This window comes from Piliocolobus tephrosceles, chromosome 21 (genome assembly GCF_002776525.5).
Source record: "Piliocolobus tephrosceles isolate RC106 chromosome 21, ASM277652v3, whole genome shotgun sequence".
Taxonomy (NCBI): Eukaryota; Metazoa; Chordata; class Mammalia; order Primates; family Cercopithecidae; genus Piliocolobus; species Piliocolobus tephrosceles.
This window is the reverse complement of record NC_045454.1, coordinates 48,451,782-48,474,723: the sequence shown is the minus strand read 5'-3', so window position 1 is coordinate 48,474,723 and position 22,942 is coordinate 48,451,782. Positions and strand designations below refer to the sequence as shown.

Here is a 22,942-nt window from a genome sequence, read left to right as displayed (position 1 = left end):
TTCAAGCAATTCTTCTGCCTCAGCCTCTCAAGTAGCCGGGATTACAGGTGCCTGCCACCATGCCTGGCTAATTTTTGTATTTTTTTTTTTTTCAGACGGAGTCTTGCTCTGTTGCCCAGGCTGGAGTGCAGTGGCGCGATCTCGGCTCACTGCAAGCTCCACCTCCTGGGTTCACGCTATTCTCCTGCCTCAGCCTCCCGAGTAGCTGGGACTACAGGCGCCCACGACCTTGCCCGGCTAATTTTTTTGTCTTTTTTAGTAGAGATGGAGTTTCATCATGTTAGCCAGGCTGATCTCGATCTCCTGACCTCAGGTGATTCAACTGCCTCGGCCGCCCAAAGTGCTGGGATTACAGGCGTGAGCTACTATGCCTGGCCCCTAATTTTTCAAATTGTTTTTGCAGAGATGCAGTCTGGCTGTATTGCCCAGGCTGGTCTCCTGCTCCTGGCCTCCAGCAGTTCTCCTGCCTTGGCCTCTAAAGGCACAGGGATTACAGGCATCAGCCACCATGGCTGACCCCCAAGACAGTTTTCTAAGAGATCCTTTCTTTGAAGCTATATCCCCTGATTTGAGTTCTCACACTGTGGTTCTTGCATAAACCACTCCCAGAATTCATTGTCTACAGCTTCCTCTCTTTTTTTAAAAAAAAAATGTATCAACAGAGTAAAGCTACTTTGAAAGCAGTCCAACCTTTTATGATTTATTCCCTCAGTCTTGTGCCTGTACCTGATTTTATAGCAGTTGTTTTATTTGGTTTTACATGATACACCTTCATCAAGACTTTTCAAGCCTTCACCCTAACTTTTATAGGAAGGAATATCTCCACACTTGCATTTTCTTGGTTTATTTTAGAGATGAGGTCTTGCTCTGTCACCCAGGCTGGCGTGCAGTGATGGGATCACAGCTCACGGCAGCCTCCAACTCCTGGGGTCACATGATCCTCCCACCTCAGCCTCTCACGTAGCTGGGACTACAAGTGCATGCCACCACAGCCAGCCAGCTCATTTTTTTTTTTTTTTTTTTAGAGACGAGTCTGTATGTTGTCCAGGCTGGTCTCAAACTCCTATCTTCAAGCAGTCCTCCCACCTTGGCCTCCCAGTCCTTCGTTTAGTTTAATGATGATGAGAACCACCTGTAGAAACAGGTTTGGGAACTAACCTAGGTATCTTATTTTTATTTTTGAGACGGTCTCATTCTTTCGCCCAGGCTGGAGTGCAGTGGTGTGATCTCGGCTCACTGCAAGCTCCGCCGCCCAGGCTAAAGCAATTGTCCTGCCTTAGCCTCCTCAGTAGCTGGGATTACGGGCGTGTGCTGCCACACCTGGCTGTTTTGTATTTTATTTTTATTAATAAAGTGACAGGGTTTCACCGTGTTGACCAAGCTGGTCTCGAACTCCTGACCTCAAGTGGTTCACCCACCCCTGCCTCCCAGAGTGTTGGGATTACAGGTGTGCGCCACTGCACCTGGCCATCTGTGCCTTTTGACTTGTTTTCCTCATTCTGACATCAGCCCAGAGCCATGACTTTTTTTTTTTTTTCGAGACAGAGTCTCGCCCTGTCACCCAGGCTGGAGTGCGGTGGCACAATCTCGGCTCACTGCAACCTCCGCCTCCCAGGTTTAAGCAATTCTCCTGCCTCAGTCTCCCGAGTAGCTGGCATTGCAGGCATGTGCCAGCAAGCCTGGCTGATTTCTTGTATTTATAGTAGAGATGGGGTTTCACTGTGTTAGCCAGGATGGTCTTGATCTGACCTCGTGATCCACCCACCTTGGCCTCCCAAAGTGCCAGGATTAGAGGCGTGAGCCACCGCGCCCGGCCCAGAGCCCGGCCCAGAACTTTAAGGAGGCCTCTCCACCACCTTAGCAGTGGCCGCCCCTCACACCGTCGGCTTGACACTCAAGGCCTCTGCCCATTCTCCATCCCACATAACCTGCCCTGGCACTTCCTGAATCACACTGTGGCTTCTCATCACACCTTTACCCGTGCCATTCCCCTTACGTGGGATGCCCCCTTTTCCTTCTCGCTTGGTGAACTCCTACCCACCCTTCAATACCCAATGCAAGACGCCCTTCCTCTGAGAAGCTCATCCTCACAATTCAAGCTCATGCACCCTGGCTTCTCTCCCACCCAGATGGATATAGTCCTGCGTGTTGGTCTTCTTGTTCCTCTCCCTCCCCACACAGTGAGCTCCGTGAGGGTAGAGCACCCACTGGGACTCCCTTAACCCAGTGGTTACCACTTCCTCTATTTAAACATAAAACAGATTAAAGAGGCCAGATGCAGTGGCTCACGCCTGTCATCCCAGCTTTTTGGAACACTGAGATGGGAGGATTGCTTGAGCCAGGAGTTCGAGACCAGCCCAGGTAACAGAGTGAGAACCTGTCTCTACAAAAATTAAAAATGTTAGCCCGTCTTGGTGGCGTGCACCTGCAGGAGGCTGAGGCAGGAGAATCGCTTGAGCCCAGGAGTTCGAGGCTGCAATGAGCTATGATTGCACCACTGCACTCTAGCCTGGGCAATAGAGTGAGACCTTCTCCAGAAAAATTTTTAATAAATAAAATAGATTAACGGGTCCCTTCTGTTGCAATGAAGGAACTGGAGGTCTTTTCTACCTGCCCCTAACTCTTTCCCAAGGCGGCTTGCTCCATTTTCACGTGTTCTCTCGAGTACATTGAGCACCTCCTTGTGCCAGGAACTGTTTGTGGCACCGCAGAGCCAGAGACAGGAGCTCACGGCAGAGCTGGGGAGAGAGTTATAACAGCCAGCAGAGGGCACTGTGAGCGTGGACATGCAGCCTGCATGTGAGCTTGAACCATGATGGGCTTCTCAGAGGAGGGGTGTCTTGTGTTGGGTATTGAAGGGTGAGTAGGAGTTCACCAAGCGAGTGCATGGAAAAGGGGGCATCCCTGGTGAAGGGAATAGCATGGGTAAAGGCGTGGAGATGAGAAGCCACAGTGTGATTCAGGAAGTACCAGGGCCGGCTATGTGGGATGGAGAATGGACGGCAACCTTGAGTGCCAAGCCTAGGGCAGTGGGAGCCATAGAGGAGTTTAGAGCAGAGGAGGAACATGGTCAGTGCAGCAGTGGAAGAGGAGACATGGGGCAGTGAGCAGGGGTTGAGAGCAGAGGGGCCAGACTGGGCCCTGGATCCGGGCCAGACCCCCACACATGTCCCCATCACCTGCAGGCCCCAAAGCCCAAGAGGAAAGTGGAGGTCTGGGAGCAGAGCATTGGCAGCCTGGGCAGCCGGCCCCCGCTGTCGAGGCTGGTCGTGGTGAAAAAGGCAAAGGCCGACCTGGACTGCAGCAATGGGCAGCCTCAGGCAGCCCCCGCCCCAGGTAAGGTCACAAGAGTTCCCAGAGCCGGGCGCGGTTTCCACAGTGACCTCTAGGTGGCGGCAGCGCTCCCTGTGCAATTACAGAGGCTTCATGGGGTGGGTTGGGGGTAGCCTGCAACCCCCACAGGACCAATTAGTGGAGTGAGCAGAGAAGGCGGGCGACTTCTTTTTGTCTTTTTTCTTTCTTTCTTTTCTTTTTTTTTTTTTTTTTTGAGACAGTCTTGCCCTGTTGCCCAGGCTGGAGTGCAGTGGTGCCATCTCGGCTCACTGCAACCTCCGCCTTCCCGGTTCAAGTAGTTCTCTGCCTCAGCCTCCCAAGTAGCTGGGACTACAGCACCATGCCCGGCTAATCTTTTGTATTATTAGTAGAGTTGGGGTTTCTTCATGTTGGTCAAGCTGGTCTCGAACTCCCGACCTCAGGTGATCCAGTCACCTTGGCCTCCCAGAGTGCTGGGATTACAGGCGTGAGCCACCGCGCCAGGCCTCTTTTTGTCTTTCAATTACAAAAGGAGCCAGTGCTTGCTTTTAAAGCCCAAATCACGTGGGAGTGTATAAAATCAATGTTGAATCCGTGTTTCCCTGCCCAGCCTTCGCTGCCAGCAGCTGCCAGGATCCCCCGTCCCACCTCCGGGGCTGTCTGTATGGCATGTGTGTCTCTGTTGTCACACACCTGCTGCTCTGTAGGGAGGAGAGTCCCACACCCCCAGCCCCGGGGGATGGAGGATGGGGGTGGGGTCAGCGTTGCCAGGTGGTTAAGACCAGAGTTCGGAGCCAAGCATCCCGGGGGCAGGTCCTTTGCACGCCTACCTGCTTGTCCCATGGCCTTGGCCAAGGGCCTTTCCCCCCAGCGGGGCCTCAGTGTCCTGTCCTGTAAAATGCAGCCAAGAGGACCTAGCTCGCGTAGGTAGGGTCGGCCCCCAGTTTGGGTTGATTCTGTGAGCGGTGGCACTTGAGTAGACCCTGGCACACAGCGAGCCTTTGAGACACTGGAGACATTTTTATCAGTGCTGGTAAAAATTATGCCATCTGGCCGGGCGCAGCACCTCACACCTGTAATCCCAGCACTTTGGGAGGCCAAGACCGGCGGATCACTTGAGGTCAGGAGTTCAAGATCAGCCTGGCCAACATCATGAAACCCCATCTCTACTAAAATTAGCCAAGCATGGTGGCAGGTGCCTGTAATCCTAGCTAGTTGGGAGGCTGAGGCAGGAGAATTTCTTGAATCTGGGAAGCGGAGGTTGCACTGAGATTCCGTCTCAAAAAAAAAAAAAAAAAATTATCCCATTTGTCAGAGGAAAAGCCCGAGAGTCAGAGCGGCTTTCACAGCCGGGCATAGAATCTGCTCCTCTTAATTGCCTTAGTATGATTTTTCCTAAGGTGATTAAGTCCACAGTGACTAGACTTTGAACTTTGCGCCATTTCCATTTTTGGCAGCGCACGTTGCCTGCCTGGGCAGGGTTTGCATGGGCCATTGTTCGGAAGCGGAGCTGCTGAGTCCCGGGTGTGCAGACGTAAATCTGCGATGGGTCCCATCAGGTGCCATCCAGAAAGGCCAGGCCGTTGACATGCTGTCGTCTCTGGGCTTTGCAAACCTGCAGAGGTGGCCGGTCCCGTGCTCCAGGCCTTGTCCCTGGCCCGTCTGCTCTGGAGCTGAGATGAGCTCTCACTCTCCCCCCAGGAGCCCCGCAGACCAGGAAGGAGGCCGACCCTGCACCCCTGACGCCTGGCGCATCCTCCCTGAGCCAGCTGGGTGCGTACCTGGACAGTGACGACAGCAACGGCAGCAACTGAGCCCTCCTAGGACCCCTGCCCTGGGTCAGGGTCACACGTCCAGCTTCAGCCACGTTGAGGCCGGCGTTGCTGGTGGTCGGGGCAGGAGGCCTTGGCGTAACCGGAGACCCTACAGACAAGTGCCAGTGTGCTCCAAGCACATAGGGCCAACAGGGACCTCAGCCCCAGGAGGTCGCTTCTCTCTGCCCTCACCAGCCTCTCAACACCTCGGGGACACCTGCTGCTCCTGCCTCCACCTGTCACCATGCTTAGGGCTGCAACATCCCTAGAGCGTCTCAGCTTCCAACACTACTTCAGGGTGGCGGTGTCTGGGGCACTGGGCGAGCCCACTGGCCTCTAGATGGCCTCATCTCTTCCTTCCACAAACTGTCTAGAACCAATAAAAGGAAATCTGCCAACCGCCTGGGCCCCTTCTCTCTCCCAGAGTCTCCCAGAGTCTGAGGAGGCCCCAGGGCAAGGCTCTGTTAGCACAATTCGAGGGGCATTCACAGAGGTTTGTTTTTTGAGACAGGATCTAACTCTCGCCCAGGCTGGAGTGCAGTAGCGTATTCTTGGCTCACGGCAGCCTTGAACTTCCGAGCTCAGGTGATCCTCCCTCCTCAGTCTCGTGAGTCTCTGGGACCTCAGGTGTGTGCCACCATTCCTGGCTAACTTTTTGTATATCTAGAAGAGACTGGGTTTCGCCATGTTGCCCAGGCTGATCTTGAATTCATGGGCTCAAGCGATCTTTCTTCCTCGGCCTCACAAAGTGCTGGGGTCACAGGCATGGGTCCAGATATTTATATTTAGTTGTCGCCTAAGTGTGCCTAGGCTTACCATCTGGGCTTTTTTGTTTTCTCTTATTTATTTTTTTTCTTTCTTTACCTTTTTTTTTGGTGGGGGGGAGATGAAGTCTCGCTCTTGTCTCCCAGGCTGGAGTGCAATGGCGCGATCTTGGCTTATTGCAACCTCCACCTCCCGGGTTCAAGCAATCCTCCTGCCTCAGGCTCCCGAGTAGCTGGGATTACAGCCACCTGCCACCACACCCTGCTAACTTATGTATTTTTAGTAGAGATGGGGTTTCACCATGTTGGCCTGGCTGGTCTCGAACCCCTGACCTCAGGTGATCCGCCTGCCTTGGCCTGCCTTGGCCTCCCAGAGTGCTGGAATTACATGTGTGAGCCACCATGCCTGGCCTTTCTTTCTTTCTTTCTTTAAAAAAAACAAATTGAGATACAGGGTCTGGCCATGTTGCCCAGTCTGGACTCGACCTCCTGTCCTCAACCAACCCCCCTGCCGCAGTCCCCTAAAATCCCGGGATTACAGGAACATGCTGCAGTTTCTATCCTGGGCCTAGCTTCCCTCCCCCGGCCCCCACCTTTTTCATGCAGGATCTTGGTCTCTCACCAAGGCTGGAGTGCAGTGGTATAGTCACAGCTCACTGCAGCCTCAATCTCCCAGGCTCAGGTGATCCTCCCACCGCAGCCTCCCAAGTAGCTGGGACTAGAGGCAGAGCCACCACACCTACCTAATTTTTTAATTTTTTTTCTTTTTCGGTTTGGGTTGTGTATGTTTGGGATGGAGGCTCTTTCTGTCACCCAGGCTGGAGTGCAGTAGCACTATCTCGGCTCTCTGCAAACTCCACCTCCCTGGTTCACGCCATTCTCCTGCCTCAGCCTCCCAAATAGCTGAGACTGCAGGCACCCACCACCACGCCCAGCTAATTCTTTTTGTATTTTTAGTAGAGACGGGGTTTCACCATGTTAGCCAGGATGGTCTCGATCTCCTGACCTCATGATGCGCCCGCCTCAGCCTCCCAAAGTGCTGGGATTACAGGCTTGAGCCACCGCGCCTGGCCCTGACACCCCTTCTTATGTTAACTTTTTTTTTTTTTTTGAGACAGCATTTCACTCTATCACCCAGGCTGGAGTGCAGTGGCATGATCTTGGCTCACTGCAACCTCTGCCCCTGGGTTCAAATGATTCTCAAGCCTCAGCCTCCAGAGTAGCTGCGATTACAGGCACACACCACCATGCATGGCTCATTTTTCTATTTTTAGTAGAGATGGGGTTTCACTATGTTGCCAGGCTAGTCTCGAACTCCTGATCTCAAGTGATTCGCCCATCTCAGCCTCCCAAAGTGCTGGGATTACAGGTGTGAGCCACTGTGCCCAGCCAAAAAAACTTCTATGTATTAAGTTTTACAATAACATACAAATAAATAAAATTAATGTATACCAAAAGTGGTGATGACTATGATGAAAATAAAGCAGGTAAGTGAGTTCTAAGAGGGTACAGAGAGGATGCCTTGGGGGCATGTTTATTGTTCACCTCTCCCTCTGTTTTCTTGTGCTGCATAACAAATTATTCCAAAACTGAGCAACTTAAAAAAACAACAGAGGTGTGGTTTCACTGCGTCTCCTGCTTTAAGGTTTAGCAAGGATGTGATCAAGACAGAGGCCAGGCTGGGTGCAGTGGCTCACAGATGTAATCACAGCACTTTCAGAGGCCAAGGCAGGCAGATCACTTGAGGTCATGAGTTCAAGACCAGCCTGGCCAACATGGCAAAACCCTGTCTCTACAAAAAATACAAAGATTAGCTGGGCATGGTGGTTCATGCCTGTAATCCCAGCTACTTGGAAGGCTGAGACAGGAGAATCACTTGAACCCAGGAGGTGGAGGTTGCAGTGAGCCAAGATTGTGCCACCGCACTCCAGCCTAGGGGACAAAGTGAGAGTCTGTCTCAAAGAAAAAAAAAAAAAGGACACAGGCCCGGGCTGGGGTGTCATCTGAAGGCTCAACTGGGGAAGGACCTGCTTTCAAACCTTTGTGGTTGTTGACAGAATTCAGTCCCTCATGGCTGTTGGCCACAAGACACTCTCAGTTTCTTACCTACACAGACCTTGTCTGCAGCTTCTATCTTTGTCCATTTGCTGCTGCTTTTGCAGAACACCACAGACGGGGTAAATTATGCACAGTAGAAGTTTATTTGGGCCACGTGCAGTGGCTGATGCCTATAATCCCAGCACTTTTGGAGGCCGAGGTAGGTGTATCACTTGAGGTCAGGAGTTTGAGACCAACCTGGCCAACATGGTGAAACCCTGTCTCTACTAAAAATACAAAAATTAGCCAGGTGTGGTGGCAGGCGCCTATAATCCCAGCTACTCCAGAGGCTGAGGCAGAAGAGTAACTTGAACCCGGGAGGCAGAGGTTGCAGTGAGCCAAGATCGTGCCACTGCACTCCAGCCTGCTTGGGCAACAGAGTGAGGCTCCATCTCAAAAAAATTGGTACAGCCCAGCACGCTGAAACCAGCCAGCACATTGTACGTGCTCACAAATGGGTTGAGTGGGCATCACCCCATTCCCCAGTGAGGAAGCAGGCTCAGGGAGCCCCAGGTTTCACCTCCTCCCTTCCCACACACCACTCTTTCATACACCACTGGAATTTTATTTTTATTTCTTTTTTTTCCCCTGGGAAGCTTTGTTCTCTCACCCTGTGTCCCAGGGGCAATTCTGCTGTCGGCTCCCAGTTCGCTCCTGGGGGTTCCCAGGGCTGAGGGAGTAGAGGGGCAGGCACAGCCATACATCGGGCTCTGTCCCTCCTGACCAGTGGGGGACCCCTCCCTGCCCTGCCCCACCTCCCAGCGCCCCCTACCTTCACCCTCTGAAGCCTGCCCTTCCCCCATCCCTGCCGACAGTACCCGTTCCCCACCAGCCCGCGTCTGTCATCCTGTCTTCGGGAGCTGTCAGCCTTCATCTGAGATCTCCTCCATCAACTCCTCCGGGGCTGCCTGGCTGCCGGAGCACATCAGAGGGACGGGGAGGAGGGGCAATGTGAACCCCTTCTGCTGGAGCCCACTGTCACCCCAGCCTGGGCTTACAGGAGAAGAGGGTCCACGCCGTGTGAACCTGGGGCTCCCTGAGCCTGCTTCCTTATCTGGGAATCGGATGGCACCACCCACTCGGTCCACAAACGCCCCCAGGGACATGCTCTGTTGCTGCCCCATTTATGAGTAAGGGAGGCCCCTCAACCTCCAGGGTGAGGGAAGGACAGGGCCTGGGTTTGAGTCTCCAGGCTCCAAGGCCACGCCTTTGGTCATCGCCCCACTGCAACTCCACTGCAATTGCCTGCATGTCAGACTGGAGTTCTGGACGGGCTGGATCATGCCTCCCCCATCACATAGGGGCCTGTAGAAGGAAGGCTCACGTCTCCTCTAACACACTGGGACCTTGTGAGTGAGGTGGGGCCATGCCTCCCGTGTTGGACTGGGGCCCTTGAAGTTTACCCCATGCCTCTGCCATCTGACTGGGGACGCTGCAAGTTTGGACTATGCCTCCCTTATCAGACTGGGGACCCTTGAAGGCAGGCCTGTGTCTCCTCCATTACTCTGGGATGCTTGAAGTCAAGGCTATGTCTCCTGCATTAGACAGGGGGCTTCTGAAGGTTGGACCTGCCTCCCCCATCAGACTGGAGACTCCTGAAGACGGGTTCATGTCTCCGTCATCAGAGTGGGAACCCCTCAAGGTAGGGCCGTATCTCTCCCATCAAATGGAAGTTCCTGAAGTGAGAACTGCAACTCCTCCATCAGACTGGGGGCTCCTGTGGACAAGGCCATGTCTCTGCCATCAGACTGTGAGTTAAGAAAGGCAAAGCTGGCTGGGCACAGTGGCTCACACCTATAATCCCAACACTTTGGGAGGTCGAGGCGAGTGGATCACCTGAGGTCAGGAGTTCAACACCAGCCTGGCCAACATGGTGAAACCCCCTCTCTATTAAAAATACAAAAATTGGCCGGGCGCGGTGGCTCAAGCCTGTAATCCCAGCACTTTGGGAGGCCGAGACGAGCGGATCACAAGGTCAGGAGATCGAGACCATCCTGGCCAACACAGTGAAACCCCGTCTCTACTAAAAAAAAACAAAATCTAGCCGGGCGAGGTGGCGGGCGCCTGTAGTCCCAGCTACTCGGGAGGCTGAGGCAGGAGAATGGCGTGAACCCGAGAGGCGGAGCTTGCAGTGAGCTGAGATCCGGCCACTGCACTCCAGCCTGGGCGACAGAGAGAGACTCCGTCTCAAAAAAAACAAAAAAAACAACAACAAAAAAAAACAAAAATTAGCCTTGTGTGGTGGCATGTGCCTGTAATCCCAGCTACTCAGGAGGCTGAGGCAGGAGAATTACTTGAACCTGGGAGACGCAGGTTGCAGTGAGCCAGGGTCATGCCACTGCACTCCAGCCTGGGTGACAGAGTGAGACTCCGTCTCAAAAAAAAAAAAAAAAAGAAAGATGGCTGAGTGTGGTGGCTCTCACCTGCAATCCCAAAGTTTTGGGAGACTGAGGCAGGAGGATCACTTGGGGCCAGGAGTTCAAGACCAGACTGGGCAACATTGCAAGACCCCAATTCTAGAAAAAAAAATTTTTTTTGAGATGGAGTCTCATTCTGTTGCCCAGGCTGGAGTGCAGTGGCACGATCTCGACTCACTGCAACCTCTGCCTCCCAGGTTCAAGCAATTCTCCAACCTCAGCCTCCCGAGTAGCTGGGATTACAATGTGCCCGCCACCAAGCCTGGATAATTTTTGTATTTTCAGTAAAGATGGGGTTTCACCATGTTGGCAAGGCTGGTCTCAAACTCCTGACCTCAGGTGATCCACCTGCCTCAGCCTCTGCAAGTGCTGGGATTACAGGTGTGAGCCATCACACCTGGCCCTCTAGAAGAATTTTAAAAATTAAAAAACACAGGCCTGGCCAGGTACAGTGGCTCAAGCCTGTAATCCCAGCACTTTGGGAGGCTGAGGCAGGTGGACCACGAGGTCAAGAGATGGAGACCATCCTGGCCAACATGGTGAAACCCAGTCTGTACTAAAAAACCACTGAATTGTACACTCTAAATGGGTGAATTGTAGGATATGTGAGTTATGTTTTTCGGGGTTTTTTTTGAGATGGAGTCTCACTCTGTTGCCCATGCTGGAGTGCAGTGGTGTAATCTTGGCTTACGGCAACCTCCACCTCCCAAGTTCAAGTGATTCTCCTGCCTCCCAAGTAGCTAGGTTACAGGTGCCCGACACCACACCTGGATAATTTTTGTATTTTTAGTAGAGACAGGGTTTCACCATCTTGGCCAGGCTGGTCTCGAGCTCCTGACTTCAGGCGATCCGCCCACCTTGGCCTCTTAAAGTGCTGGGATTACAGGTGTGAGTCACCGCACCCAGCTAATGTGAATTATATCTTTAAAAAACAAACAAACAAAAAAAAACGCAGGAAGTCCGTGCATGGTGGCTCACTCCTGCAATCTCAGCACTTTGAGGGGCCAAGGCAGGCGGATCACGAGGTCAGGAGTTCAAGAGCAGCCTGGCCAACATGGTGAAACACCATCTCTACTAAAAATATAAAATTTAGCTGGGCGTGGTGGCGGGCACCTGTAATCCCAGCTACTTGGGAGACTGCAGCAGGAGAATCGCTTGAACTCAGGAGGCAGAGGTTGTCATGAGGTGAGATCGCATCACTGCACTCCAGCCTGGGCGACAGAGCGGGATTCAACCTCAAAAAAAAAAAAAAAAGAGCAAGGAAACTAGGCAAAAAGCACCAAAATCAGTGCCTGGTCATAAGTGCTTAACAGGGGTGAGCTGTTATTCTCTCATTTACCAGGTGAGAAAACAGTCTCTGTCATGGGCCAGTGTCTGACAGGCTGGGATTCCGGAACCTGGGAGAACCTCCGGAGCATAGTTCCTTGGGCCCCACTCACCCTGGAGGAGCCCCCCATCAGCTGCCTCTCAGACCCAGAATGCTGGGGAAGGAGGGTCCCCGCTGCTCCGCCCACCTCCTTGTTATTACCCACTCAGCGCCCACCTCCTGGTAGCCCTCCCTGGTTCCCTCCTCTCCTGGTAGAAATCCAAAGCTGGTGCAGTGGCTCAGTCCTGTAATCCCAGCGCTCTGGGAGGCCAAAGTGCTGGGATTACACTCCCAGCACTTTGGGAGCGGGGAGGATTGCTTGAAGACAGGAGTTCAAGTACAGCCTGGGCAACATAGCGAAACCCCAACTCTATAAAAAAAAATTAGCCAGGTGTTGGCCAGGTGCGGTTGCTCATGCCTGTAATCCCAGTACTTCGGGAGGCTGAGGCAGGTGGATCACGAGGTCAGGAGTTCGAGACGAGCCTGACCAACATGGTAAAACCCCATCTCTACTAAAAATACAAAAATTAGCCAGGTATGGTGGTGCATGCCTACTATAATCCCAGCTACTCAGGAGGCTGAGGCAGGAGAATTGCTTGAACCCAGGAGGCGGAGGTTGCAGTGAGCTGAGATCACACCACTGCACTCCAGGCCTGGGCAACAAAGCAAGACTCTGCCTCCCAAAACAAACAAACAAAAAAATTAGCCAGGTGTGGTGGTGTGCACCTGTAATCTTAGCTACTGGGAGGCTGAGATGGGGGGATCGTTTGAGCCCAGGATGTTGAGGCTGCAGTGAGCTGTGACTGTAATGCTACACTCCAGCCTGGGCAACACAGCGAGACCCCTGTCTCAAAAAAAAAAAAAAGAAAAGAAAAGAAAAGAAAAGAAAAAGACATCCAAAGCTCACGAGGTTACGTGGCTGATTCAAGGTCACAAGGCAAGGTGACTGGACCCCCAGCCTGGATCTCTGTCTCTTCTACCTCCTCCTCCTGCCTCTCCTGCCAGCCTCTCCCCTCTCCCCTCCTTGGGGTAGGGTGGGGGTGCAGCCCCAGGAGAAGCCAGCTCCAAAGCACAGGAAAGTCAAATGCCGTTTGATTCTGGCCCGGGGGCCTCTAATTGCTATTCCTGGCACAGACTGTAATTAGAAGGCCCCTTTCAAATATTTATACCTCAGACATCTAGTTTTATCCGGCAGGGAGACGACTCGGATTTGATGAGATCTGTCAACAGCTCATCCCCGCGCCCTGGAATTGCCTTGCGGCTGACAGAAAGCAGGACAATTACCCGCTGTGCTCCCTGGACGCCCCGTGGGACGCTGCCTTGTCGCTGATATGAAAGGGTGGGGGGGAAGCGGGGGTGACCATGCACTTCAGGAGGGAGGAAGGAGTTCAACAGGTGTGTGTTGGGGAACACAGCCAGTGCAGGGAAGGGGAGGAACAGAAGGGTCTCGACACCTGCATCCTTCAGGGGCTTTGCCTTGTTGGCTCCAGGCCTCAGTTTTCCCATCTGGATAATGGAGCTCATCATGGAGAGGAGTTGCAGAACGGATTCCATGAAGACCACTTTGGGAGGCCGAGGCCAGCGGATCACCTGAGGTCAGGAGTTCAAGACCAGCCTGGCCAACATGGTGAAACCCCATCTCCACTAAAAGTACAAAAATTAGCTGGGCGTGATGGCAGGAGCCTGTGATCCCAGCTACTTGGGAGGCTGAGTCAGGAGAATCGGTTGAACCCGGGAGGCGGAGGTTGCAGTGAGCCAAGATCACAACACTGCACTCCAGCCTGGGTGACAGGGCGAGACTCCGTCTCAAAAAAAAAAAAAAAAAGAAAGAGAGAGACTCCAGTGCCACCCTAGGCCAGGCCCCATGGCAATGTCCAGGCAGAATGAGCTGTGGAGTGGCTCTGAACAAGTCCCTCCCATCTCTGTGCCTCGGTTTCCCCATCCATAAAATGAGGAATCCAGGTGATAACTCAGTCCCTCCTGGAATCCTTCCTAGAGCTGTCTGGCTTTTCCTGTTGGAAACCACATCTTTCAAATAAGGAAAACCAAGACTCAGGGAGTGACAGACCCTGCCCTCAGCCCTGCCAGGCTGCTAGGAGGGCCCAGTCATAGCAGTGTTAGTTTTGACTGCTGTCTCGTCCTCCAACTGTCCCCTCCAAGTTATGACCTGTGCCCAACCGGGGAGCTGGCCACCAGAGGAGAGAATCTGGGGTCCCATCCTTCCTGACCACCCCTCATTCCAGTCATTAGGGGCAGCTGGGCAAGCCCCCTTATGGGGAAAGAAAAAAATAAATGGTTCTGCACTGGAAAATTGGCCAGTGGGTTCCTTTTCCTCTCCCACCCCCCAAACCTCTCAGTGCCCTCACCCTCAGACAAGGGCAGCGGCAGCTGACAACAGGCAGCCAGTTCAGGCCAGGCCCCTCTCACTTCTGCCCCTCTTCCCGACACCCGCCCCCAAGAAGCCACAAAGGGACAGATGCAGAGGACAGGCGCCAGGCACAGATACCATCTCCCTTCCCCAGGCCAGCTGCCCCCAGCCCTCCCCCTGCCCGCAATTAGTCCCCTGGGAAAGGAGCGGGGGACAGAGCAGAGCCCTTTTGGGGGAGGGGAAGCCTGATCCCCACCCTCCCTTCCTTTGCCCCCCTCTTCCTTCTGCTGCGTCAATATCAATTTCAACCAGTGACCTCTCCACCAATTTCCACACCCCCACTCTGCCGGTCCGTTTCACCGCCAGACATCGGTTCCATTTCGACCCTCCGTGGCGGTCATTCCCACCCCCTCTGCTGGTCAATTTCACCCCTTCTGGCGGTCAAGTCCAGTCCCCCATTTCCCGGGCAATTTCCCCCTCCCCTCCTTCTCCCCCTCCCCTCCCCTCCCTCGCTCCCTCCCTCCCCAGCAGTGTCACTCCCAGCCGGTCCCCACCTCCCGCGCTCCGCGCTCGCTGCGGCCAGTCTCGGGCGTCCGGGTCAGTGTCCAGCTGCCGCGGCCTCGGCCCCGGCGACTCCCGCCCCCAGCCCCCCCTTCCCTCCGCGGGCAGCGGCTCCCTCCCTCCCCAGAACAGCTGAAGGTCTCAGTCACCTCCGAGGGGAGCGCAGGGGGAGGGGAGGGGCGGGGGACGCGGCCGAGGGGAGGCGGGGGAGCCTTGACGCTGCTGCCCGGGACGCGGCCCGGGGCTGGTGGGAACCGGGGCGTCCTCCCGCGCTCCCCCCTCCCCAGCGTCCCACCTCCCGGCGGCGGCGGGGAAAGTGTCTCCGAAAGCGTGAAGGGGATTGGAGGAGGTTTTTATTTCCCTTTGTGCGGGTGGCTGGGGCCGGATCGAGGCGGCCCGGCCGGGGACCGCGGGATTGGGGGCTCCCCGCTGAGCCGAGAGGAGCGCGACAAAGGATGCGCCCCGCCGGGGTCACCGTCTCCGCGGCCCAACTTTGCGCGCGGCGCCCGCGCCCCTGAGGAGCCCGCCCGCTGCGCTGAGAACCCAGGCGTCCGGACTGGGCGAGGGGTCGGGAGCGTCCGCAGGTGGCGCTGGCCCCGATCTCCCGACCCCAGGAAGGGATCCCGGAGCTCCCCGGAGGCGGCGGGCGGCCGAGTTGCTCCAGGGAACCGCGCTGCCCGCGGAAACTCCGCGCGCCTCCGCGGATGCCCCTCGCCCTAGCCCCTAGCGCGCGGCATTCCGGGCCCTGCGGGACGCCCCCTTCCCCTGCGGTGCTTCCCAAACCGGGCTAAAGCGGGCTTGTCCTCCCTCCCTCCTCTGTCGCCTCCTTTTCCTCCCCCTCGTTCACCTTTTCCTTGCCTCTATCCATCCAGAACCCCGCCAAAGGGCGCACCTGATCTTTCTCCTCCTTCCCTGCTCTTCCCTTCCTCTCCTCCTCCTCCTCCTCCCTGAGGAAAGGGGCCTGGAGGAGGGCATGTGGGGGCCCCTCTGACAGTGGCCCGATTGGGGTGACAGGCGCCCAAATGGCCAAGTGGCTACGGGACTACCTGAGCTTTGGCGGTCGGAGGCCCCCTCCGCAGCCGCCCACCCCCGACTACACCGAGAGCGACATCCTGCGGGCCTACCGCGCGCAGAAGAACCTGGACTTCGAAGACCCCTATGAGGACGCGGAGAGCCGCTTGGAGCCGGACCCCGCGGGCCCTGGGGACTCCAAGAACCCCGGAGATGCCAAGTACGGCTCTCCCAAGCACCGGCTCATCAAGGTGGAGGCTGCGGATATGGCCAGAGCCAAGGCCCTTCTGGGCGGCCCTGGGGAGGAGGTGCGTGGCTGGGAGGCCCGGGAGATTGGGTGGAGGGGAGGCTCAGGCTGGGCTCTCTGGATGGTGGAGAGCTTGTTTTTTACGTGTGATCACAGCGGGGAACCGGAACACCAGACAGACCCTTCCCAGTACCCCAGACCTCCACCTGCCTGGGGAGGTCTGTTATTTTTATTTTATTTTATTTTATTTTTTGAGACAGTGTCTCCCTCTGTCATCCAGGCTGGAGTGCAGTGGTGGGATCTCGGCTCATTGCAACCTCCACCTCCTGGGGTTCAAGCGATTCTCCTGCCTCAGCCTCTCCAGTAGCTGGGATTACAGGTGTGCACCAGCACACCCGGCTAATTTTTGTATTTTCAGTAGAGACGGGTTTCACTATGCTGGCCAGGCTGGACTCAAACTCCTGACCTCAGTTGATCCTCCCGGCTCTGCCTCCCAAAGTACTGGGATTACAGGTGTGAGTCACTGCGCCCCAGCCCATATCTGTCCCTTTTCAATGCATAATGCTGGTTATCCTCCTGCCTCTCTGACCACCCTGCTTGGTCTCTGGGTCCTCCTCCTCCATGGCCATCCCCCGCACGCCCCCAGCCCCCTCCCCTCAGCACCCCTTCCTCTTTGAACCTGGTGGAATCTTCCTAAAATAGATCCTAGTGAGTTGCTCCCCTGCAGGGCAACTAAACATCCCCCGATGATGCTGCCCTTCCTAACACTATGTTCCCATTTTGTGTAAGTGAAACTGAGGCTCACAGAATGGCAGTGACTTGCCTAAAGTCTCATGGGGTTCTAGCTTACTAGGATTTGAACTCAGGCCACCAGGTGCAGTAGCTCATGCCTGTAATCCCAGCACTTTGGGAAGTTGAGGTGGGAGGATTGCTTGAGCCCAGGGGTTCGAGACCAGCCCAGGCTAACAGAGGGAGACCTTGGCTCTAAAAAAAAAAAAAAAAAAAAAAAAAAAAAAATCAAAACATTATCCATTTGTGGTGCACACCTGTAGTCCCAGCTACTCAGGAGCCTGAGGCAGGAGGATCGCTTGAGCCTTAGAAGATCAAGGCTGCAGTGAGTCATGGTTGCGCCACTGCACTCCAGCCTGGGTGACAGAGCAACACCCTGTCTCAAAAAAACAAAAACAAACAAACAAAAATAAGCCTGAGTGTGGTGGCTCACATCTGTAATGCAGCACTTCGGGAGGTGGAGGCAGGTGGATCACCTGAGGTCAGGAGTTTGAGACCAGCATGGCCAACACAGTGAAACCCCGTCTCTACCAAAAATACAAAAATTAGCCGGGTCGCCTATAATCCCAGCTAATCCTGAGGCTGAGGCAGGAGAATTACTTGAACCCAGGAGGCAGAGGTTGCAGTGAGCCGATACCGCGCCACTGCACTCCAGCCTGGGTGACAAGAGCAAGACTCCGTCTCAATAAACAAATAAATAAGAAGTAAGACGTTGGTAAGAAGAGCCAGGGACTCGAGGAAATCTGTCAGATGGGATCAAACTCTGCCTTTTTTTTTTTTTTTTTTTGGAAACAGGGCCCCCCTCTGTCCCCCGGGCTGGAGTCCAGGGGCCAGATCTCAGCTCACTGCAAGCTCCGCCTCCCGGGTTTATGCCATTCTCCTGCCTCAGCCTCCAAGTAGCTGGGACTACAGGCGCCCGCCACCTTGCCTGGCTAGTTTTTGGTATTTTTCAGTGGAGACGGGGTTTCACCGTGTTAGCCAGGATGGTCTCAATCTCCGGACCTCGTGATCCGCCCGTCGTCTCGGCCTCCCAAAGTGCTGGGATTACAGGCTTGAGCCAACGCGCCTGGCCCAAACTCTGCCTCTTACTTACCAGCTGTGTGTCCTTGAGCAAAACACTCTTTCTGTGCCTTGGCTTCCTTGTCTGGAAAATGGGGACGGTGTGCTTACTACATGTTGGTATTACAAATCAGCACAGGTAAAACCTTGGCAACAGTGCTGGCACCTGAGAAGCACTGAAGTGGGCGAAGGAGGGAGGCAGGTGTCTGTGCTGGGGAAATGGGATCAAAATAGAGGGAGACGTGGGAAGCTGTCATCTGTCTGCAAGCACTTTTGGGTAACAGACTCCCTCTCCAACCCCCAAAAAGAACTCTTGGAGAGTTGTTCTTGCGCGGTGGCTCTTGCCTGTAATCCCAGCACTTTGGGAGGCTGAAGCGGGCGGTTCATCTGAGGTTGGGAGTTCGAGACCAGCCTGGACAACATGGTGAAACCCCATCTCTACTAAAAATACAAAAATTAACCAGGTGTGGTGGCAGGCCCCTGTAATCCCAGCTACTTGGGAGACTGAGGCAGGAGAATCGCTTGATCCCGGGGGTCAGAGGTTGTAGTGAGCTGAGATCATGCTACTGCACTCCAGCCTGGGCAAGGGAGCAAGACTCCATCTCTAAATAAATAAATTAATTAATTACAGCCAGGTGCAGTGGCTCACACCTGTAATCCCAGGACTTTGGGAGGCCGAGGTGGGTGGATCACGAGGTCAGGAGATGGAGACCATCCTGGCTAACACAGTGAAACTCCGTCTCTACTAAAAATACAAAAAATTAGCCAGGCGTGGTGGTGGGCACCTGTAGTCCCAGCTACTCGGGAGGCTGAGGCAGGGGAATGGCGTGAACCCAGGAGGCGGAGCTTGCAGTGAGCTGTGGTCCCGCCACTGCACTCCAACCTGGGTGACAGAGCGAGATCCCGTCTCGAAAAATAAATAAATAATTAATTAATTAAAAATAAAAACTCGGTGGGGCGCGGTGGCTCACGCCTGTAATCCCAACATTTTCGGAGGCTGAGGCAGGCAGATCATGAGGTCAGGAGATCGAGACCATCCTGGTTAATACGGTGAAACCCCATCTCTACTAAAAATACAAAAAGTTAGCCGGGCGTGGTGGCGGGTGCCTGTAGTCCCAGCTACTCGGGAGGCTGAGGCAGGAGAATGGCGTAAACCCGGGAGGTGGAGCTTGCAGTGAGCTGAGATCCGGCCACTGCACTCCAGCCTGGGTGACAGAGCGAGACTCCGTCTCAAAATAAATAAATAAATTAATTAATTAATTAATAAAAATAAGAAATAAATGAAAACTCTTGGAGAGGTGTCAGATGGCCCTGCGAGCAGGCAAAAGGTGCAGCATCACTTAGCAGGGATGCCCCTCTGAGTCCTTGTCTTCTCGCCTTCCTTCTCTCCACAGCTGGAAGCCGACACTGAGTATTCAGACCCCTTTGATGCTCAGCCTCATCCTGCACCCTCGGATGATGGGTACATGGAGCCCTACGACGCCCAACGGGTCATGAGTGGTGAGTGGGCAGGGCTTGGGAGAAGGTGACAGGGTCCCAGATGGGAGCAGGAGCTGAACAGTATCCCCGACCTCCTAGAACTGCCCGGCAGAGGGGTGCAACTCTATGACACCCCTTATGAGGAACAGGACCCAGAGACAGCAGACGGACCCCCTTCTGGGCAGAAGCCTCGGCAGAGCCGGATGCCCCAGGAGGATGAACGGCCAGCAGATGAGTATGATCAGCCCTGGGAGTGGAAGAAAGACCACATCTCCAGGGCGTTTGCAGGTGCTTCTCAGACCCACACTCTTGACACCTGAATGCCCGATCCCTGCATTTCCTCATCCGTCATGTCTCCTGTTTCAGTTTACAAAGTAGAGTCCAATCGGTCAGGCGTGGTGGCTCACACCTGTAATCCCAGCACTTTGGGAGGCCAAGGCAGGTGGATCACGAGGTCAGGAGATCGAGACCATCCTGGTTAACACGGTGAAACCCCGTCTCTACTAAAAAATACCAAAAAAAAAAAAAAAAAAAAAAATTAGCCGGGCGTAGTTGTGGGTTCTTGTAGTCCCAGCTACTTGGGAGGCTGAGACACAAGAATGGCATGAACCCAGGAGGCAGAGCTTGCAGTGAGCCGAGATCGCGCCACTGCACTCCAGCCTGGGGGACAGGGCAAGACTCTGTCTCAGGGGGAAAAAAAAAAAGTAGAGTCCAATCGCCACTTTGGTAGTTTATTAATTCTCACTAGAGTGTGAATGACTGATGGTCCTAAATTCTTTCTTCCAAGACAAACCTGCATCTTCCTTGGAAACGCAAACACTTTTTAGAGTGGAATGGAACCTACTTATCCTGCTCAGTGTGGTGTGGGGAGGGGAATATGGCTTGCGTTTGGAATAGGATGTGGGGGTGGCAGGGGCAGCGTTTCTTACTAGCTGCTAGTAAACTACAGGTTAATTTCCAGCTGAATTGGATGAGCTTGGACAAGCCTCTGAACCTTAATTTTCTCTTCTGTAAAAGAGATAATGATAAAATCAGCTTTAAAAAATAAAATAGTTGCCGGGCACGGTGGCTCACGTCTGTAATCCCAGCACGTTGGGAGGCCGAGGCGGGTGGATCATTTGAGGTCAGGAGTTCGAGACCAGCCTGACCAACATGGAGAAACCTCCGTCTCTACTAAAAATACAAAATTACCCGGGCGTGGTGGCACATGCCTGTAATCCCAGCTACTCAGGAGGCTGAGGCAGGAGAATTGCTTGAACCCAGGAGGCAGAGGTTGCGGTGAGTCAAGATTGCGCCACTGCACTCCAGCCTGGGCAACAAGAGCGAAACTTTGTCATAGCATAGCGTAGCATAGCATAGCATAGAATTTGGACCAGATTCTAGTTGTGCAAACACGACTTTGCCCCCAAAGTTTTATACTGGGAGGGTATTTAGAGCTCAGTGCCTTGGTCCACCTGTCTGTAGATTGGGGGTGATTTTGCAGTTTTAGGACTTGGCTCCAGTCTGGGCTGAACCCAGAAGGAATTTAGGAAGCAGGGCTCCTCTTTGGAAATTTCTAACCACCCCCTCTAGCCACGCCCCTTGTGCTCCTTGCCACCAGATTTATAAATGACCACACCTGTTTCTTCTGAAGGCCAATAGGTTGCACCTGTGGCCAATCCAGCCCCTGCCTTAAGCCCAGCCCCTGCGCTCTGATAGGTTGTACCAATCTAGCCCTGCCTTCCTACTGAGATTCCATTGGCTTGCCCCTGCCCCGCCCCCAAGATAGGCGGGACTTAACCCTTTCCTCTCTAAATCTCCCTTCCAGTGCAGTTTGATAGGCCAGAGTGGGAGAGGACTCCAGGCTCAGCCAAGGAGCTCCGGAGACCCCCACCCAGAAGCCCCCAGCCTGCGGAGCGTGTGGACCCAGCCCTGCCCCTGGAGAAACAGCCGTGAGTGGGGAAGCTGAAGGTGGAGGAGCCCCGTTGAACGTATCTGCAGACTCCAATCTATCAGGCAGAAGTTTTTTCGTTTTCCCAGATTAGAGGAACTGGGAGAACTTCGATTCATTCATCCACTTATTTCATTTCTTCAGCTAATCTTTACTGGGCACCAGAGCCGGCTGTGTGCCAGGCACCCAGCTAGACACAAAACAGAATCTGATGGGGTCCCTTTCCCTCTAGTATTAAGTTCTGGGTTCAAATCCCTACTCTCCCCTCCTGGCTGTGTAGCCTGGGGCAAGTCACTTAACCTCTCTGAGCCTCAAGTTCCAACAGAAAAGGGAATTTCCTTCCCTAACCTGAGTGGGACTTACAGCCTCAGAGCCAAGAGACAGAAATCATTCTCAGCCAGAAGTTCTTGGTTCCTGGGATGGAACCAGGAGGCACAGCATTTTGGTGGGCTCGCAACTCCGTGCTGGGGTCGCACATGAGCTGGGAGACGCTGACTCTGTGTCCTTCCAGCCTGGGAGGTCCTTGAGGGACTGCCCAAGTCCCCGGAATCCAGGCCATGTTATCACAGTCACCCCTAAATCTCTTCCATGGGCCGTACAGAACTGGCTATTTTTTTTTTTTTTTTTTTTTTTTGAGACGGAGTCTCGCTCTGTCGCCCGGGCTGGAGTGCAGTGGCCGGATCTCAGCTCACTGCAAGCTCCGCCTCCCGGGTTCAGCCATTCTCCTGCCTCAGCCTCCGGAGTAGCTGGGACTACAGGCGCCCGCCACCTCGCCCGGCTAGTTTTTTTGTGTGTTTTTAGTAGAGACGGGGTTTCACCGTGTTAGCCAGGATGGTCTTGATCTCCTGACCTCGTGATCCGCCCGTCTCGGCCTCCCAAAGTGCTGGGATTACAGGCTTGAGCCACCGCGCCCGGCCCAGAACTGGCTATTTAACTCTGAGGCCTAGGGAGTGAAAATTGTTCTCTTTTTCTCTTTCTCTTCCTCCCTTGCTCCCTCCCTCCCTCCCCGAGTCTTGCTCCGTCGCCCAGGCTGGAGCACAGTGATGCCATCTCGGCTCACTGCAACCTCCGTCTCCCAGGTTCAAGTGATTCTCCTGCCTCAGCCTCCAGAGTAGCTGGGACTACAGGCCTGCACCACCACGCCCAGCTAATTTTTGTGTTTTCAGTAGAGACAGGGTTTCAGTATGTTGGCCAGGCTGGTCTTGAACTCCTGATCTCATGATCTGTCCACCTCAGCCTCCCAAAGTGCTGGGATTACAGGTGTGAGCTACTGCGCCCTCCCCCCCCCCTCCCCTCCCCTCCCCTGTCCTCTCCTCTCCTCTCCTCTCTCTTCTCTTTTCCCTTTTTATTTTTGACCGAGTCTTGCTCTTGTCGCCCAGGCTGGAGTGCAATGGCACATCTCAGCTGACTGCAATCTCCGCCTCCCTGGTTCAAGCAATTCTCTTGCCTTAGCCTCCCAAATAGCTGGAAATACAGGCTCCTGACACCACACTCGACTAATTTTTGTATTTTTAGTAGAGATGGAGTTTCACCATGTTGGCCAGGCTGGTCTCAAACTCCTGACCTCAGGTGATGTGCCTGCCTTGGTCTTCCAAAGTGTTGGGAAGACAGGCGTGAGCCACTGCCCTTTCTTTCTTCTTTCTTCTCCTTCCCTCCCTCCCTCCCTTCCTTCCTTCCTTCCTTCCTTCCTTCCTTCCTTCCTTCCTTCCTTCCTTCCTTCCTTCCTTC

At 54.3% G+C, this 22,942-nt stretch overlaps 1 protein-coding gene and 1 long non-coding RNA gene across 4 annotated transcripts in view; both read left to right on the top strand.

The window, feature by feature from the left end:
• The first annotated feature begins 296 nt into the window (after positions 1-296).
• Positions 297-5,526, top strand: LOC113225062. 2 transcript variants are annotated; one of them, XR_003309672.2, is made up of 3 exons: positions 297-313; positions 3,186-3,336; positions 5,014-5,526. It is a non-coding gene; the product is annotated as an uncharacterized LOC113225062 (long non-coding RNA). The 2 variants fall into 2 exon arrangements; XR_003309671.2 differs by lacking the exon at positions 297-313 and adding an exon at positions 2,462-2,799.
• Positions 5,527-13,553: 8,027 nt separating this feature from the next.
• Positions 13,554-22,942, top strand: part of SHD (Src homology 2 domain containing transforming protein D) — a 13,789-nt gene continuing 4,400 nt past the window's right edge. The window contains exons 1-5 of one of the 2 annotated variants that reach the window (XM_031934824.1): positions 14,726-14,735; positions 15,714-16,018; positions 19,200-19,305; positions 19,384-19,572; positions 21,092-21,215. In XM_031934824.1, the coding sequence (XP_031790684.1) occupies positions 15,722-16,018; positions 19,200-19,305; positions 19,384-19,572; positions 21,092-21,215 (716 nt within the window). In that variant the 5' untranslated portion in view covers positions 14,726-14,735; positions 15,714-15,721. Of the gene's footprint in view, positions 16,019-19,199; positions 19,306-19,383; positions 19,573-21,091; positions 21,216-22,942 lie in introns of both variants that reach the window. The other variant, XM_023185685.2, reaches the window with a different exon arrangement.